The following is a 14,583-nucleotide window of genomic DNA, read 5'->3' as shown; positions in this document are numbered from 1 at the left end:
AGCAAGGATGATGTTTGTCTAAAGAGGGTTTATCAACAAAATTCTGACTTCAGTTGTTCATTATTAGCAAATTTTAGAAACTGGTAGGCAAATCACTCTTCAAAGATAATTTTTGAAAGTTTCAGAAAAAAATTAACATATACACATTTATATTATAAATGCCACCAAATACTAAAGTTCACAGGAAAAAAAATAATATTTTAAATAAATATTCACATGGTAATAAATGAATCAGTTGAAGTCTGAAATATATTCAATCTAAAAATTTCCACAATGTATGTCAAAATTTTAAAATAATAACCTATTACAAAATTAGCTGCTTTGGTCAATATCCATCTAGAAAATGTTTATAAATTTATCTCACACTCAAATTAACAAGCCTCCGGAGGTTTATTACACAGACTAATTCCAACCAGTCAGAAAATCCCAAGGAAGCAAAAAGCAATACAATCAGTTCTTTACCTGCAGCTCCTTTGAGACTCTCTCTAAGTGATTAGTTATCTTTTTAATCAGATCACTATACATCTGTTCTGAGTGCTGCTGGCATACACATTTATACACACAACTGTGGGGGAAACAAAACAGAAAAACCGGGTTAATGATGAAGCATGTAATTCAGCCTAAGGTTAAAGCATACTCTGTATATACAGCCACTGGTCAAATAACCAATTCAGGCGTAAAAACAGTGACCAATCACAACCTTTAAATAAAAAATTTACCCTGCTCCAATCAGTGTTCGGATGGAAGAGGTATTACCACCAGCAACAAAAAAAATCTTTATGAGTACTCTACTGCACATTTTATCAATACTAGATAATCTAATACTTGGTGATAATCTGAGAGTCTATGGTAACTACTTACAGACCAGCTTCTCTCTCATTTTAATGAATGTCAAAATAAGGAAGAGAGAGTGTACTGGGTAGAAAGTTTCTAACTCACAAAAGCATCTGCAATGTAACCTCTTTGTGCCTCACTTGTGTGGAACAACTCAGTTGTCACTTCCTCCTCTTGTGACTGGGCTGATCTCATACCCACCCCAGTTCCTCACTAATTTGCTGCTTCCGTTTACCAGGAGCTGGGAAACAAAATAACCAGAGAGTTAGAACTGTGTGTCACTAAACATCGACAGATTAAGCTAAAGTCTCCCTGAGAGACTAAAAATACATATTTTTGCCCTTTTTTTGCTGACCTCCATCGTTTCTGCATTATATATGGCACGGATAGCAGGCTGAGATCGAGTTAACTCTATCTTGATTTGAAACCCAAGTCTGAAGCAAAAAGTATAAATCAAACCTCCAATCCACATGTGTGTAACATATAAATAACTTAGAGCCATATATTATATATTATATATTATATATTATATATTATATATTATATGCATACATACTATCATACTCAAGATGCCATGAACTTCAATATACCCTCTCAAACCCAGGCGAATTAAATCCAACTTACCTGTATATCTGTTCATAGGATATGGGGATATAGTCACCAGGACTCTGGGTTAAAAGCTGATCTATGGCACCATCCAATTTTGGCCAGTATGTGCTCTTATAATCTTCAATAGTTATAACATTCATTACTAAAAGTAAAAAGTAAAATAAATATTACTATTACCACATGTAAACAGGAACTAGAGCAATTTCGTGTCCTCAAATTCCTTTTAGATTTCACATTGACACTTTATCACCTAAATACAAATCAATTACTATCCCATTTCAAAAAACAAAACACCACCAAAACAGCCTGGTCAGGGATTCTAAGAAACCATTAATTACGATTTTAAAAGGAATTTCTATAAGTCTGTCCATCCTTAAAAATAAAAACAAAACAAGCAAATATCACTGGTTTCCCTTCCTGGTTTCTGTAAACTTCCGTTATCAGTGGAGCCACTCAAACATGCACTGACCTTCAAATACCCATCTGTCAATGATGTAAAAAGATGTTCTATCTGTGAACCACAATAAGGTTATGGAACACTCCTGGGAAAATCTACCTAAGCATGACTATGAAAATTAAAGTCCACATTCTACAGTAATGCCCGCCAGCTTGGCTCAGGGGCTGAGCATTGACCTATGAACTGGGAGGTCCCAGTTCAATTCCCAGTCAGGGTATATGCCTGGGTTGTAAACTCTATCCCCAGTGGGGGGTGTGCAGGAGGCAGCTGATCAATGATTCTCTCTCATCATTGATGTTTCTCTCTCACTCCCTCTCCCTTCCTCTCTGAAATCAGTAAAATCATTTTTTAAATACTATAGTATAGTAACAAAAGAAGTTACTGAAAACCTGCGGAGACGTACTAGTGCCTCCTAGACATTACTATAACTCTGATGGGCTCTTGCTGTCTTACACTTCGGATAAGCCCAACAGAAAAAAGCATCAATGAACGCAGGGGTGGGCAAACTTTTTGACTCGAGGGCCACAATGGGTTCTTAAACTGGACCGGAGGGCCAGAACAAAAGCATGGATGGAGTGTTTGTGTGAACTAATATAAATTCAAAGTAAAGGAGCGGAGGGGAGAGCAAGAGAACCGGATAGAACAGCCGGATCCGGCCCGCGGGCCATAGTTTGCCCACGGCTGAACTAGAGCCTTACACTGAAGGTTTACCTCATTCCCTAGCTAGCTTACTCCTTCACTCCAGGTTTAATAAAGCATTTATCACAAATGTCCTAACAACTTTGATATCCAAGGTGACAGCTATTTCACAATGAAATGAAGCTAGTGTTAAAAAGAACTACCCAAAGCCTCTAAGACACCTTATGTCTTACGAACTACCTCGGAAGATCAGAGCTAAAAACTACTACATCCAGTATTTTGTTTTACCAGAAACTGGGGAGCTCAGGGGTTGACTTCCCCAAGGGTTCATGGCTGATTACTGGCAGAGATACCAGGCAAAACAAAGCCTTTACCTAGCTTCTTTCTATCACATCAATGATTTCTAAATATTAGTCACTGAGGTTCAAGATCCTTCTCATCCATTATTCTCCAATTCCAACCTATCTAAAATATTCAAATTGGAAGTATCTGCTCAGTTGAGATGACACAGGTGTAAACCACACTAACTGCATGCAGGTCTGCCATAGTTTTAAAATTCTGTGATTTCCTGCAAGATTTAAAAACAAGTAATCTTTCCATGGCATTAAGACCAGGAAAGTTTAACTCTGAAGTAGCAGCGCAAGGCAGGTGTGCTGAGGGAGAAACACCATTAAGTGCACTAATAGGTGTCCTGCAGGCCTCTGAGAAGTTCAGGACTTGAGGACAGGATACAATGAGTGTGGATTAAAGGCAGAGAGAGCTGGTGGCTGAGAGGTAAAGATTGACTGCAAGACTAAACAGTAAAGAGAAGTATTGTTCGTGTAAAAACTGAAAGATAAAAGCTTGAGACTCTAAGACACAGATTCATGGTAGGGGTGGGGGTGGGGGTGAGGTGTGTGTGTGTGTGTGTGTGTGTGTGTGTCGCACAAAGCTTATGGATTTTAAGTCAACACCAGAAATGCTAAAATATCTAACCCTGCTCTTCTCTTTAATTCTAGAATGCCATCAGCCAGAAGAAATGTACTTTGTTTCCTGCTCCACCAACCCACCCCATCATTCTCCCTTCAAATGGAAGATCCTTCTTTACGGAAACTGAACAATCCCAGAGAAAAGACATTCACATACTAATATTTGGCACTTCCTGCACAAAATAGCAGTTCTGCAGAGAAGCCCACACTTTTACTTGGAAAGGCCCCTCTCAAACACAGAACTACCAATTAGCCTTTTTCACTTTTAAATATTAACAGAGCTAAAGATCATCAAGATTTGCAAAGTCTCAGACAGTTGAGATCAAAACAAACAAAAATTGATATGATAAAAACAAAGATAATTAAGAAAACTCTCCCGGAACAAAGCAAAAACTAATTAACAAACTTAGAGAATCAAAATAGGAAATCAACATCTGACTAACAGTAATAATTCCAGAGAAAAGGGAAAATAGAGAAAATGTAAAGGGAGAAAAATATTGACAAATATAAGAAAACTAGAGGCCAGATGCACGAAAATTCGTGCAAGAGTAGGCCTTCCTTCCCCTGGCTACCAGCACCGGCTTCCCTCCTCCAGTCACCCACAGGCGCCTGGGACCCAGGCTGCTTCCCTCCTCCAGCCGCCCGCAGGCACCCTGGACCTGGGCTGGCTTCCCTCTGGCCCCGGCTGTCAGGAAGGACGTCCGAAAGACGTCCGGTCTAATTAGCATATTACCCTTTTATTATTATAGATAGCCCAGAAATGTTCAAGGAAAAAAAAGTCAAATGGCATCTGAACTCTCCATTCTAATACTGCAAGCTTAAAGTCAATAAAACAACACTAAAAAGTCTAAGGAAGAAAGATTTTCAGTTAAGATTTCTATACACATACTATCAATCAAGTGTGAAAGCAGCATTTTTATATAGACAAACGTATCCACACACAAATTTTCTCAGAAGATATATTCTAAATACAACACACACATACACACAGAATACACCAATAAAAAGGAAGACATCAGGTAACTATCTGGGAAGTCCCCGAGTAGCAACTGTGCAGAGACCCTAAAGAATAAATAGGAACAGGAAGACTAACAGCTTCACAAGCAGACAAAAAGAAAATACTGATTAACTGAGCATTGTGAAAACACCAGTGACAAATACATGGTGAATCTGAGGAAGCTGTTGCAACGTTTTTAAGATGAGCTTAACAAAAATAATGGAAGTATAAACAAGGCAACTAATACCAAAGTTCTTTCTATGTGAAAGAACATGTAATCTGAGTATACTCCTGGCCCTTGAGTGACTATTTACATACTAGTAATCATAATGTACTAGGTGTACTAGTAAATAATGCGGATTTTTTTCAATAGATGGAGTTACACATATGTTGATATATATGCGGTTTGATATGTATGCTATTTTGTTGTATTGACAGCAAGCTTCAAAACTTCATATGTCAAATTTGCTGAAGGTGTTAACATCATAGATATCTTTACGCTTAAAAATGTCGAATTTTGTGCAAAAAAAAAAAAAAGCATTTGCGAGAAGTTTTAATTCATTACTTTATTTTGAAGAAAAAGTTATCGTATACTTCAGGAAGCTTATGGTGAACATGCTCCATCTCAAGATACTTGTGAACATTGGTTTAAACACTTTAAAAGCGATGATTTCGATGTGAAAGACAAAGAACGTCCAGGTCAATCAAAAAAGTTTGAAGACCAACAATTACAAGCATTATTGAAGTTGCATGTCAAACTCAAAAACAACTTGCTGAAAGATTAAATGTTGCTTAGCAAACAATTTCCGATCATTTACAAGCAATGGGAAAGATTTTAAAGGAAGGAAAATGGGTGCCACATCAACTGAGCGAAAGGCAAATGGAAAACCGAAAAGTCATCAGTAAAATGTTGCTTCAACGGCACAAAAGAAAGTCTTTTTTGCATCGAATTGTGACTGGCGATGAAAAGTGGATTTATTTTGAGAATCCCAAGTGCACAAATCATGGGTTGATCCAGGTCAACCATCAATGTCGATTGCAAGGCCAAATCGCTTCGGAAGACAATGCTCTGCGTTTGGTGGGATCAGGAACGTGTGGTGTTTTATGAGCTTCTAAAACCAGGTGAAACCATTAATACTGATCGCTACTGACCACAAATAATTTGAACCATGGTTTGATCATGAAACAACCAGAATGTTCCAGAAGACATGGCAAAGTAATTTTGCTTCGTGATAAAGCACCATCACACACTTCAAAACCAGTTAAAGACACGTTAAAAGATCTTGCCTAGGAAGTATTAATCCACCCACTGTATTCACAGACCTTGCTCCTTCAGATGACCACTTGTTCCATCGATGGCACATGTACTTTCTGAGCAGCACTTCAAAACGTACGAAGAAGTGGAAAATTGGGCCTCTGAATGGTTTGCCTCAAAACAAGAAAAGTTGTATTGGGACAGTATCCACAAACTACCTGAAAGATGGGGGAAATGTGTAGCTAGCAATGGACATTACTTTGAATAAAGCACTTTCGATGTTTCTCTTGAAATTATCATGTTTTCTTTGATTACAAAATCCGCCATTATTAACCAGTACACTTAGTAAATATGGTCGATTGACTGAACCAAAAATTGTGGTATTAACTGAAGAGATGAGGTGAATAAATGAGTGAATAAATATCAAAAGAAATAACTAAATGCATTAAAAGTGATTGACTCTGACTAACAAGTCCAGGAATGGAAGAGGCAGGGGAGGGAACCACTGATTTTAATTATGTGTCTTTTCACAGTTTGAGTTTTCAAATTACAAACTTTTAATAAGAGCAAAGTTTTGGTTTAAGTCCAAAGAGTCTGCTGAATCTTAAATCCTCAGAAATGGAAAAATAAATCTAATGAAATTAAATTTTCATCTCAGTATTTCCAATATTCTAAAGCACAGAATGAGAAAGCTCAGATTGACTGATTGCCTACTAATTCTCACTTCCTTAATGGTCCATAGACATCTTTTAAAGAGACAGACACACACCGACCTACCTATACTCCTCCCACATTCAGGTCAAAGGTAGTGCCAGCTCTCTTCATCCTCCCTCCTTGACCCATAAATTTTGAAGTCTAGTCCCCAAATATTTCCAAAATCTGACACCACCTCTCTTCCAAGGCTGTATGTCAAGCATGTCAAACTCACAGCCCACGGGCTGCATGTGGCCCACAACAAATATTTTTGCGGCCCAGTCAATATAAGGGTATGTAAGAAACGTTTTAATAAAAATTTCGTAACTTAATTTTTACAATATCCTGTTATACATAATGATTAATAATGAACTACAACGTTCACTAATGACTGATTACTATAATTGTGTTGCATTCATTTCCCTTATGCACCTTACGCACAGGTGCACCATTTCTCTCCACTAATACTAGCAGTGAATATTTTAGCAGCCAATTGCCACATTATGTCTTGTATGCTTATTAATTTGTGTGGTTATTCAGTGTCTGGTATGGTAAGTTAATGTTCAAGAAACTATATTACTTTTTATTGAAATGTTCTATTATTTTATGTTAACGATGACTCATTTATTTCAGCCCTTTGTATTCAGCATGTCTCTATCAAAATAAACCTATGTTTCTATGAAAATTGAAGCTTTTGTTTTTTTGCGGCCCACATCAACTTAAACCTTGTTTATTTGGCCTGTGTTAGCCTTTTAGTTTGACATGTTTGCTGTCTTCATCTCTTGTCTAGACAATAATAATTACAACCCACTAACTAACTAGTCTTTAGGTCTCCAATCTCTCTCCTTTCTCATCTAAACTAACACACTAAGACAAATTTCACCAGGTTGACTCCCTTGACATTCTTTAGTGACTCCTTTAGAAGAAAATCCTACCTCTAACATGGAACGCATGCCCGTCACTCTCTAGATCTTTTTTATTATTGTTAATACACACCAGAGGATTTCCATTGCCTTTCAGAGGGAGAGGGAGGGAGGGAGAGAAACATCGATGTGAGAAAGACACACTGACTGTTGCCTTGCGTGCGCACACACACCCATGACTAGGAGACAGGGAGCAAACCCAAAACCAAGGCACGTGCCAGGAACAAACCCGCGACCCTTTGGTGCATGGGCCCACGCTCGAACCACTGAGCCACACTGGTCAGGCCTCTCTCTAGACCTTTCTATCTATCCACATTTAATTGTGCCACTCCCTATGTGCCTCACACCTTACGTTCCAACAATAATTTCAACTCTGGGTCTTAAGCACAGCTGCTTCCTCTGCAACAAAGTCTCTTCAAGTCATCCTCAATTCTCCTGACAAACTTCTATTCATTTTTATAAACGTTCTGTTTCCTCTATGCTACCATATGCATACATAACTTTAATTATAATTACCTGTCCATTATCTCCTACACTAAACTGTGTCTCATTCATCACCAGAGGCTATGCTGTTACCTTGGCATACAGAATAAATATTTGTTGAGTAAAATGCCATTCAGATGTCTAGACAGCACACCTGCAACTACAAATTACATGTATCTGTAAGTCTATCTGCAGAGGTTAATAGCCCAATGTCCACAAAAGTGTAAGAAAAATTAAAGGCCAGCTTGCCCTGTCAAGACATATTACAGAAGGGTATCAACAGCATTTTTTATATAACACTTAACAGTTTAAAATGTGATTACAATGGACTACAACTTACAGTGTTACCGTTTAAAGGGGCAGTAAACAGTATTCAATTCTCTTTAGGGATATGAGACTGGAGCTTACATAAACGTTACAATGTCTGTCTCTTACCGTTTCATCAAAGCCACTTTGTGTAATACATATCAAAAAATGGCAAGACAAGATCCCCAGTAAGATTCCAGAATGCAGCCCGTGGATCAATAGCATAGGGATGCTTGCTGCAGCACAACTCCCACTAACCCGGAAGGCAAGAAGATGCCAAATAACCAGCACAGATGCTGCGAACAGTGTGTATTTTAAGACCTGAATATATTAAGTGATCCACTTGTAAAACAATCCACCAATATGAAAACAGGCAGACAGGACCTGACCAAGTAAAGGGCAAATTTATTTATGATTTAATAAAAATCAGTTAATTTCATTCAATTCAACAATCAATATTTAACACATTTTTGAACCAGAAATTTAGAAAAAGAATAATTTCACTGAGTTCAATTTAAAATACTAGAGAATAGAAACTTTTGGTGCACTGGGTTAATAATTCTCAAGAGATCACGGCACAGTATGATCAATCAACTCAAGATCCTTCCTTCCTTCCTGCCCTCACTCCCTCCATCCATCCATTCTTTGCCTTTTACCCTCATACCCTAGTCCAGTGGTCAGCAAACCGCGGCTCACGAGCCGCCGCGGTTTGCCGCTCTGTTGACTAATGAGTTTGCCGACCACTGCCCTGGTCCCATTGCCCCCACCCCCCAACACATTCAGACGGAACCATTCTATTCTGTTTAATATGTCTGGACAATGAGCAGATGTGACATTTGCTACATTTGAGCAGAAGCTGTAAAACCCATTGTGTTTCTGGCCACGCTTCTCTTTGCCTCTGCCAAGAATGACGGGACCAGAGAAGAGCTGCTCTTCAGAATGAGATGGCTTGTGAGGAGCCACAGTCAACTGTCAGCCACCACATAACACGAGCAAGAAATAAAGCTTTGTTGTTCCGTAAGCTCCGGAGATTTGGTGATTATCATCACAGAAAACTGACTAACATACTATGGAACGTTAAACTAAATAATTACACCTGAGTGAGATTTGGGAGGTCAGAGCGAGGAAAAGGATATACTGCTGCTGCTGCTGCTGGTTCTGGCAAGTAAGGTTAGAGGTGTGAGAGTTTGTAGAGCCAAACCCCAAGTTCCAAGTCTCATCTCAACTTCATAGGTGAGTAAGAGCCATCAGTATAGGGAGGGACAAGTAAACCCCCTTAGAAGTGCCCCCTCCTATAATAAATAATAAATCTAAAGTATATCCCTGAGGAAAGTGCAGAGGAACTGTCTTTCAGTAATGCAGACTTGAAAGGCACAGGGGTGGTGACTGGCTGGCATTCTGATTTCACTAGCCTATTTGGCCAGTGCAGAGGAGATAGCTCTGGAAGGATGTATAGTCAGTCAAATCAGGTGACCACAATTGTAGCTGCCGTTCCAGATATGATCTCTTTACAGAAACAAAACACAGTAACTAGCATCTAGTAAGCATCGACCAAGCTAACACATGATTTTTTAAAAATCTATTCCAAAACAGAGCACCAGAAGCTGTTTTCACCTAACAGCCCAAAAGTACACTTTCACCATCATAGCCCACAGCTACACCGACACTCCAGCTCTCTTTCATTACCCAGTTCACAGTGACTCTGGCCACCTCCGCCCCTCACAGGTCCACTACACTGCTATCTCCCCAGCCCCATATCCCCACCCACACTTGGTATTATGTAGCTTTCTCACTGTTGCCAACCTAATAGGTGAAAAAAAGACATGGCCTTACTGTTTTAGTTTACATTATGTGATTAATAATTTCAAACATCTCTTTCTATGCTTGTTAGAATTTTCTATTCTGTAATCTACTTATTAATAGCCTTTGCCCGTTTTTCTACAGGTGTCACTGCCCTCCTTTTATGGATTCCCTGGTTAACTTTAGGCACTGCTAATATGTTCTCTCATTCCTTCACCTGTCTTTTGCTGAATGAAAATCCTTGATTTGTATATAATCCAAGTCATTCCTTTTTCACTTTTATAAGTTTGTAAAGGTTTAAGAAGTCCTACTCTGTCGTTGGGTAAAGACCTTCAGCACGGTCTTCTATTAATCTTACAGTTTTCCCTGTCACAGTTAGATCTTTAATGTATCCAGAGTTCATCCTGTTTGTGGTGGTAGGTTTGTTCTCCATGTAGTGAACCATCTCCCTAACATCACTCCTTTCTCCAGTGACTTATGATGTCACCTTTAAGTTCTGAACATATGCAGGTAAGTCTCTACTTTCTAACTCGTTCCCCCCAGTCTATTTTTTTGTTCTCTTGTTCTTGCACTAGTTTTTATTGCTACAGCCTTGAAACAATATTTTAACTTCTGCTAGGCAAGTCCCATTAAAGCAAACGTTAAAGACTGATTTAGCTACTCACAAGCTTTATCCTGCCTGCCATATAAATTTTAGATTTGGGGGACCGAGTTTGTCAGACAAACCAACTGGAATTTTGACAGCACTTTAAATTTATAGATTAAAAATGGAGAAAACTGACATTCTTATAAGTAATCTTATCCCAAGAATATGAAAAGTTTTTCTATTTCTTTAGGTCCCCTTCTAGTTCCTTATTAAAGTTTCTCCTTAAAAGTTTTATGTATTCTTGGGTTAATTCCTAGAGACTTTATAGTTTTGTTGCTACCCTATATAATAAAGAGCTAATATGCTAATGGTCATGACGCCCTCACGCCGTAACGACCGATCAACAGGAGGATGCCTGCGCAGCAGGCACTCATGAGTGGGTAGGGGCACCGGCCGGGGATGCTGTGTCCCCACCTGGGGACATGACACTGTGTCCCCCGCTGGCGGGGCTTGACAGGGGTGGGGCCAGCTGGGTCTGGGTCTCACCCAATGGCAGTCAAACATCTCCCAAGGGGCCCGGATTTCGAGAGGGTGCAGGCTGGGCTGAGGGGCCCACCCCTCCCCGCCCCCTGCATGAATTTTGTGCACCGGGCCTCTAGTTATTTTATACAATATTTACCTTTGATTGCTGGTGTAGTAAATGCTATTAACTTTTGTAGGCTAATCTTTAACTCACCAATCCTGATAAACTCCTACTAATAGTTTCTCTCTTGATTCTAATTCTTGTGAGTGATATTATCTGCAAATAATGAATTTCATTATTTCCCTTCCTATCCTTATACCTATTTTTCCCTTTATAATAGTGTTAACTAGGACCTTTCTTATCATGTTAAACAGTAATAGTGATGGAGGTATCCTTATTACCCATCTTGAAGTGAATGTATATAAAATTTCTCTATTAAGTATTATTTGTTGTAGCTTTTTGGTAATGACATTTACACAGTTATCTTGTATTTTGAGCTGGATCTTATTCAATAATTTTATGGTATCAAGATAATCATGATTTTTCTCTTTTGGCCTATTAATGAGATAACTTACATTATAAATAAATGTTACACCATGCTTTCATTTCTAAAACAAACTCTATAGATCATAATTTTTTAACACACTGTTTGGCCTCAACAGTGTGTTAAAAGCTAGTATATTGTGTAGGATTTTCATATCTTTGCTAATAAGTGCAACAGATCTCTAATTTTCTCCTATTATCCTTATCTAGTTTTAGAACCCAGATTTCAGTAACCTCATAAAATGAACTTGGTATCTTTTTTTTTCTGTTTCCCAGAACAACTTGTAAAAATGAATTAAGTATTGGTAACTAAAAGTTCAATGCAACACACTTATAAGATTATCTGGGTCCAGAGTTTTTGAAAGGGGAGGTCTTTAACTACCATTTCAGTTGGTTAAATATTTATTAAGCCGTTCAAGCTTTTTCTTCTGTTACCAACTTTCAGAGTTTACAGTTTTCTAAGTATTTATACATTTCATCTAGGCTTTCAAATTTATTAACCTATAGAAATTCATAAAATTATGTTTTAAATCTCATGTTTGTAGTTATTTCCCCTTTTCACTTATTTTATTTGCAATCATTTTTCCTTCATCAATCTTGTTAAACACAGGTCTGTCTAGCTTATTAATTTTCAAAGAACAATCTTTTTGTTTGGCAAGTCATTTGTTCCTTAATTTCACTAATTTCTGCTTTTTTATGTTGTTTTTTGAACTCTTCAAATGAACTTTGTGTAAGCACTAAAGCAAGCTTCCTTCAGCATTTAGGTAAGTCACCCTGCCACTCTGTCCAAGGTCTACTTTCACCACACAGATTTCAACACACAAACTATACATGTAAGTATTATTCTCATGTATGCATAACAGAAAAAAATCAAATACAAATCTTACCAACTTCTATACATTGAAGCCAGAAATTTTAGCAAACTTAAAACCAACCATACCTACACATGAATGTCTTTGATTAAAGCAGTATCTTGAAGACATAAAGTTATACGTCTGTTCCCACACACACACAAAAGTGTAAGGCAGTGATTATATATCTGAATCAAGGCCATCATTTTCTGCAATGCTAACTGGACAATTCCTGGTGCAGTTTGATAAAATTAGTAACTAGAAATGCCATCTCCAGTTGCTTTACCAGATGCCATTCAAAAACTGCAGTTATTAATAGAAGAGAAAAATCTGTCTGTGATGGTCCATTTTCACACACCCAAAAAAAAACCCTCTCAAAGCAAAAACACTTTTTTTTTTTTTTTTCCTAACTATGGAAGCATACCTCCTGATTGGGGGCAGTTTCGGATTCCAGATTTTGGTCTTAATTTTTTCTGCCTGCAACAGAACGTTAAGGCAAATCGCTAAAATAAACGTCCAACACGCAACCGAAGTTTGGATTGGGACACATGCTGAATGGCTTACTCTTATCAGTGTAGACTTTGAAAATAATTTTATAGCTTATGAGCTTCAGAACGGATGTCACAGCTCCCGCTGCATGGGTTTGCTCAAGAAGCAACTCATGCATTTTCCTATTAGGATGCAGAAGGTGTACAGACACTGGGGAAGAGAAAGAACGAGTGCAGATACGGTCAGATTGCTAACCCTCAACTTGTTTAACGCAGACTGGCTAAAAGCACAAGAACAGAAGTTGCCAGATTTTCCTCTCTGGCTGCAAAAAGGAAAAAAAAAAAAAAAAAGACGGAAGGCTCCTCCCTATGGAAACTCAAGCTGCCTTATTTTCATCACACGCTTGAGGGTGAAACTTCAAGGGGGTACGGAGAAGAGAAGAGCTTCCTTGGGTTGAGTGACAGCCAGCTGCGATAAGGCTCGCGTCCGTAGAAGTGGGGCTGTGAGCGCACCGGGCTCCGCTCTAGGCCAGGTAACCCTAGACGCCAGGGCCGCAGACACCGAACTGGGGGGGAGAGGGGGGGGGGAGGCGGAGACGAGAGGGGAGGGGAGACCCGGGCCTGAAACAAAGGAAGCGGGGCTGCTCCGAAAAGGGTGGGTGCGGCGTCCGGGTGGGGAGGAGGGAAGCCGAGGCTGCCGGGGACGGCGGGACTCACAGAACTTGGAGGTGGAGGTGTTGATGTTGATGGTGGAGCTGGGGTTGGGGGCGGGGACCGCCTTGGCCGCAGCGGCGGCCGCGTCGCAGCACTTCACCATCATGATCACCCCATTGGACTCCGGCGGTGGCTGCCCCAACTGGAGCCCCTCCTTGGGGCCTTTCCTGTCCACCGAGACCGCTGGCACCGCCAGCAGCTGTCCCCCCGGCGGCTCGCGGGCAGGGGCTGGGATCGACGAGGGGGGTGGCGGGGGCTGCCGGAAGCCGTCCACCGCAGCCTCCCAGTTGTTGTGGTTCTGGTCGTCCATCATTGCCTCGTAGCTGCCCCCCTCCTCCTCTTCCATGCTTTCCTCCATCCTGCCGGCCCCCAGCACCCGCCCGCCTCACAGGCACCTGCCGCCCGTCTCGACCCCCGGGCCAGGGGGCAGCGCAGCCTCCTCGCAGTCACATCGCCGGGGGCCGGAACGGGCGCGGCGGGGAGGGCAGCGGGGCGCCGAGTCGCTCACTGTCCGCCGGGCTGACTCTGGGAGACCGGGCTGACGGCGGTGGGCGCTCCCGGGCTCTCGTCTGGGAGAGGCAACCGTAAAGCGGCCACGCCCCTCACGACATTTTACAGCAGCTTCCAACAGGCAGTTGGGAAGGGCAGCTGGAGGCGCGGCCCGAAGAGCACGTGGTGCGAGAAAGCAAAGAGAAAAGAGGCGGGAGCTGTGAGTCACCCCCAAGCAATAGGGCAGAGGTTCGCCCCGCCCCGGCCGGGGCTGCACTCGGAGGGGCGATGGGTCGCGGTGAGCATTCGTCGGCCCCGCCTCCGGCCCGGCCTCGCCCCCGGTCCGGCCTCTCGTCATAAGGGAGTTTGGCTGCGCACGCGCGTTCGCAGTCTGGTTGCCCTGACGACCGAGAGCCTGGCCGCCT

At 40.9% G+C, this 14,583-nt stretch overlaps 1 protein-coding gene across 1 annotated transcript in view; it reads right to left on the bottom strand.

Moving 5' to 3' along the window:
- The window catches only part of CACUL1 (CDK2 associated cullin domain 1), a 48,207-nt gene extending 33,952 nt beyond the window's left edge, over positions 1–14,255 (bottom strand). Inside the window, exons 1-3 of the mRNA XM_080640468.1 lie at positions 13,673–14,255; positions 1,459–1,585; positions 463–565 (exon numbers count right to left, since the gene is read on the bottom strand). Coding sequence (XP_080496594.1) covers positions 463–565; positions 1,459–1,585; positions 13,673–14,027 — 585 coding nt within the window. The 5' untranslated portion in view covers positions 14,028–14,255. The remainder of the gene's footprint in view (positions 1–462; positions 566–1,458; positions 1,586–13,672) is intronic.
- Positions 14,256–14,583: the final 328 nt, after the last annotated feature.

Source organism: Plecotus auritus, assembly GCF_963455305.1.
Source record: "Plecotus auritus genome assembly, chromosome: 9".
In the NCBI taxonomy this organism is placed as follows: domain Eukaryota; kingdom Metazoa; phylum Chordata; class Mammalia; order Chiroptera; family Vespertilionidae; genus Plecotus; species Plecotus auritus.
Note: the sequence above shows the minus strand (reverse complement) of the source record. Positions and strands in the feature narration are given on the sequence as shown.